Source organism: Solanum tuberosum, unplaced genomic scaffold (genome assembly GCF_000226075.1).
Source record: "Solanum tuberosum cultivar DM 1-3 516 R44 unplaced genomic scaffold, SolTub_3.0 scf00159, whole genome shotgun sequence".
Classification (NCBI taxonomy): domain Eukaryota; kingdom Viridiplantae; phylum Streptophyta; class Magnoliopsida; order Solanales; family Solanaceae; genus Solanum; species Solanum tuberosum.
This window is the reverse complement of record NW_006239089.1, coordinates 272,994-276,918: the sequence shown is the minus strand read 5'-3', so window position 1 is coordinate 276,918 and position 3,925 is coordinate 272,994. Positions and strand designations below refer to the sequence as shown.

Sequence of the window (3,925 nt, the reverse complement as noted above, 5' to 3'; positions counted from 1 at the left end):
GAAGGAAAAGAGAAAATATTGAAATATTTGATCTCACGCACTCACCAAAGTGTGAATTTCACTTTTTGTGTAGCATAAAGTGTCTTAGTGGTTCAAATTCTACTTGGTTGAAGTGTTTGATAGGTACAAGTTCTAGTTGAGGTGTCTAAGTGAATTATGCGGATAATTTTAAGGGGCCAGAGATGACTTAGGCCGGATAACTATGCCTTCCAACTTTGAGTGTGTGCAAGTAGACACTTAAACTTGTATTATAAAATTGAACAATAGACACACATATCCTACATGATATAGGACTCCATGTAGGACACACCATTGCCATGTAGGATGAATGTGTTTAATTATCAATTTTATACAAGTTTAAGTGTTTACTTGAGCACATCCAAAATTAAAAATCATAGTTGTCAACACACAAAATCATCAAACACAAAGAACATTATTCCTTTCTACCACAAAGAGAAACAGAAACATACAACATGATAAAACAATAATAAATAAAATTAAAAAAACAAAACATACAATTAAGCAAAAGCAAATTAATTAATTAAGCTTCCATAAGAAACTCTTTATCCTTCTCCAACCTCTCCATAGCATTTGCTTCCAAGCTAATCTCCACATCAATTCCTCTTCCTCCATTTTTCTCTGGATACAGATACACCATTCCATCAAACCTATTGTTCAATCCACTTCTCACTATCTCCGGTTTTCCCCATCCAAAATCAACGTCATACACCTTAAACCTCGGCGAACTTCCCACCGCCACACAATTCACTCCGGCATCTTTGTACTCAAATATCTTCGGACTACTTTCCCACTCCTTGTTCCTTTCATCAATCGCCTTCGCATCGTGATTCACAATTGCTTGCTGAATCATCCCTGCCGCAAACTCAATCGGATTCGATAACAGCAATCCCGCCGCCGTTACAGTGAAAATCGCCTGAATTAGGTTTCCGAAGTAACTCTCCGGCATCGGAGGATCGACTCTTTTCCGGCAATCAGCGAAGACGGTGTAAACCGTGTATTCCTCCGGTTTGAGTTGCCTCGCACGTGTAACAGCTAGCCACACGTGTGCGGAGAGGGACTGGAAAGTAGAGAACGACGGCGTATTTGAGCCTTCTGGTGGGTTAGCATTGACCTTTGACTTGATTTGATCAATTGCTGACTCGGAAAACTTAAACACCCTATCGCGCAAAGGTGGATCCACGTTGGCGCTAACATCACCTTTTGTTTCTGACTTGGCATGTTCCGGTGCGTCGGATGGCTTGGATAGGTTGAGTTTGACTCGGGTGTCACGAGCCTTGGTTCGTTCGAGGAAAGGTGGGACCGAAATGGAGGTGGCCCCACTACAAAGCTGGGCCCAGGAAGTCATGAAGTGCCACGTGGAGGTACCATCCAGCACAGCATGATTAAATGCTAATCCCATTGCCAGCCCGTCTTTGAGCTTGGTGAGCTGTAAAAAATATGAGACCACAAAATAAGTGATCAATGGGGTCCAACCAATAATTACTTCTACTACGTAACTATTCTGTATTTTTTACAGTTGAAATTAAATGTAACACAAAATGACAAAAAAAAAAATTGATCAGTCAGATTAATGTAAGGTAATTTACCGTAAGAAGCATATACTCTAAATTGGTAATCTTAATAAAAGGATAGATAACTTATGAGTTAATCAGATTACAACAAAGAACGATGAAACCAAAATAGCAATGTACATTTCTAAAAATAAACTACAAGAATTAGTAGTACTAGCAAAGATTTGGTACATATACAATTGTGGGCAATTTTTTTTAAAAAATAAACCACCCACGGTGGAGGGTTAGGGCGGATCATAGCTCAAAAATAATACATAATTTAGGGAGGAGGACATAAATCGTAACCTCCCACGATAAACATTCCTATATACTTAGACGGACCGGCAAAAGAAATGGTGAGGTTCGACTTGTACAAAAAGTGCATGTTAATTTAGCAAAAAAGTGGGCTAACATACCATGTGAGATCCTATGGAATATGATTATCTGTTTGGATTTGGAGACACAAAAAAATGTAATCGACTATCTTCATGACTACTTGGAACTTGTAGGAAAACTTTAAAAAATGATTTTATACAGTAACATTTATATTAAAAATAGATGATCTGCAATATTTGTTATTTTAGAAAATCAAAACATGATTAGTTATTTTTTTTCATCTTTACCTTTAGTCATAAATATGAAGAAATATTAATGTGGTGCGAAAGAAAGGACTATAATTACTCTGTTTTACATTTTATTTGTCCACTATTTCAAAAATTATAACTCACTCGTCGCTTTTACTATATTAAAAAAAGATTATTTTATCCTTAGTATTAGTTACTTATTTTCCAAATCATTTTTTCAATACCTGATACTAAATATTATATTATAATTATATTAATCATTATTTTTATTTAATAAATATATCAAATCCAACTATAACAAGTAAAAATACACAGAGTAACCTTGTTCAAAACATACTAAATACTTCACTACTAATTTTCTGTGTCACTGCCGAACCACTAAAGTGCATTAATAAATGTACCTAGATGTGACTAGCTAGCTGAATCTCATTCACAAAAACAAAACAACAAAAAAATATTTACAAATAACAATAAATCAGGAGTAATAAAGTTATATATGCCTAATAACTTTTTACATGTTATAGCAGATTAATTATCAATTTCACTAATACTAAGTTATCTATGATCTGATTGTGTAAATATTTTTTTTACCTGAACGGCGAGAAGAGGCCTATGAAGCCCTTCCAAATTCAAGATTTTGTTACAAGGTATCAAATCCTGGAATTTATTAATCCCTTCTTGATGATCAGTAAGATTTGCAACTTCAATCCCTTGAGCCTCAGCCACAATCACCTCAACTCCATCCATATCATCATCATATTCCACCTTAAATACTCCTTCTTCATCTTTTCCTAATTTCCCAGCAAGTTGATAAAAATCTTCCAACACTAAAGCCAAACCATCTTTCAATTTTTCCACTGTTTCCTCAAAGTTTTCAGTCCCTAATTTGTAAACCATCAACTTTTGGTTATAATAAAAAGCTAAGTAAGGTAAATCAAATGTTACCAATTGACATTCTTTTTTTCCTAGTGGTTTTTGAGGCTTCACATTTGATTTTTTCAAGATGTTCACTTTTGTAGTGGAAATTTCCTCCTTTGTCATGGCTAAGTTTTTTGTTTGTTTGTTTTTTGGTGTGTGTGTGTGTGTTTTTGCAAGATAGGAAAACGAGCCAAGATAGTGATTTACTTATACTAGTAGTGTTATATTGGGAGCGGTTGGGGTGCATTTATGAATTACATGATGTGTAGTTAGATATAATTTATTACTACTATCCTTGGCTATTGGATGGCAGTTGAAGGAAATTATTTCACTTTACTTTTGTTTTCTTCTTAGTGTTTTAAGTCAAATATGGATGATTAATGGAAGTAACAAAGAAATTAGAGAACAATAATGGACTAATAAAACAAAGATTGATACTATTGAAAAAGATAAAGTAGAAAAAATATGAGAAGCTTAAACTCAAAAATGAGGGATGAGAGGACTAGACATTTTTTCCAACAATCTGCATAAGTCTAGTTTACTCTCACAAATCTTATTTATCAATTCAGATCTCAAACATAGTTTCTTAATTCGATATTAGTACCTTCATAAAAATAGCATCTCCTTTTGGAACATTTTCAAACATATCTCCTCCAATGTGTTCCATCCCTGGAATAATTAGTTTTTAAAATATGAATAATTGTTCTATATCTTTTTAGCATATTCTCTAACAAAAATAAGAAAGGTACCTTCATAGAATGGGGAATGTTGGATAACATGAGGTAAATCAAAATTAGTGCCCTTAATAGTTGGGTATTTAGATGTAATCATGTTGAGGTTTATTCCAAGACC

General features: G+C 34.2%; 1 protein-coding gene across 1 annotated transcript; it reads right to left on the bottom strand.

Annotated features, from left to right (window-relative positions):
* Nucleotides 1–414: 414 nt before the first annotated feature.
* On the bottom strand, nucleotides 415–3,381 carry LOC102581988 (BAHD acyltransferase DCR). Its single transcript, XM_006353828.2, has 2 exons — nucleotides 2,747–3,381; nucleotides 415–1,447 (listed from the first exon to the last, which is right to left on the bottom strand). The coding sequence occupies exons 1-2, from the start codon at nucleotides 3,194–3,196 to the stop codon at nucleotides 542–544; spliced, it is 1,356 nt and encodes a 451-aa protein (XP_006353890.1). The 5' UTR covers nucleotides 3,197–3,381; the 3' UTR covers nucleotides 415–541.
* Nucleotides 3,382–3,925: the final 544 nt, after the last annotated feature.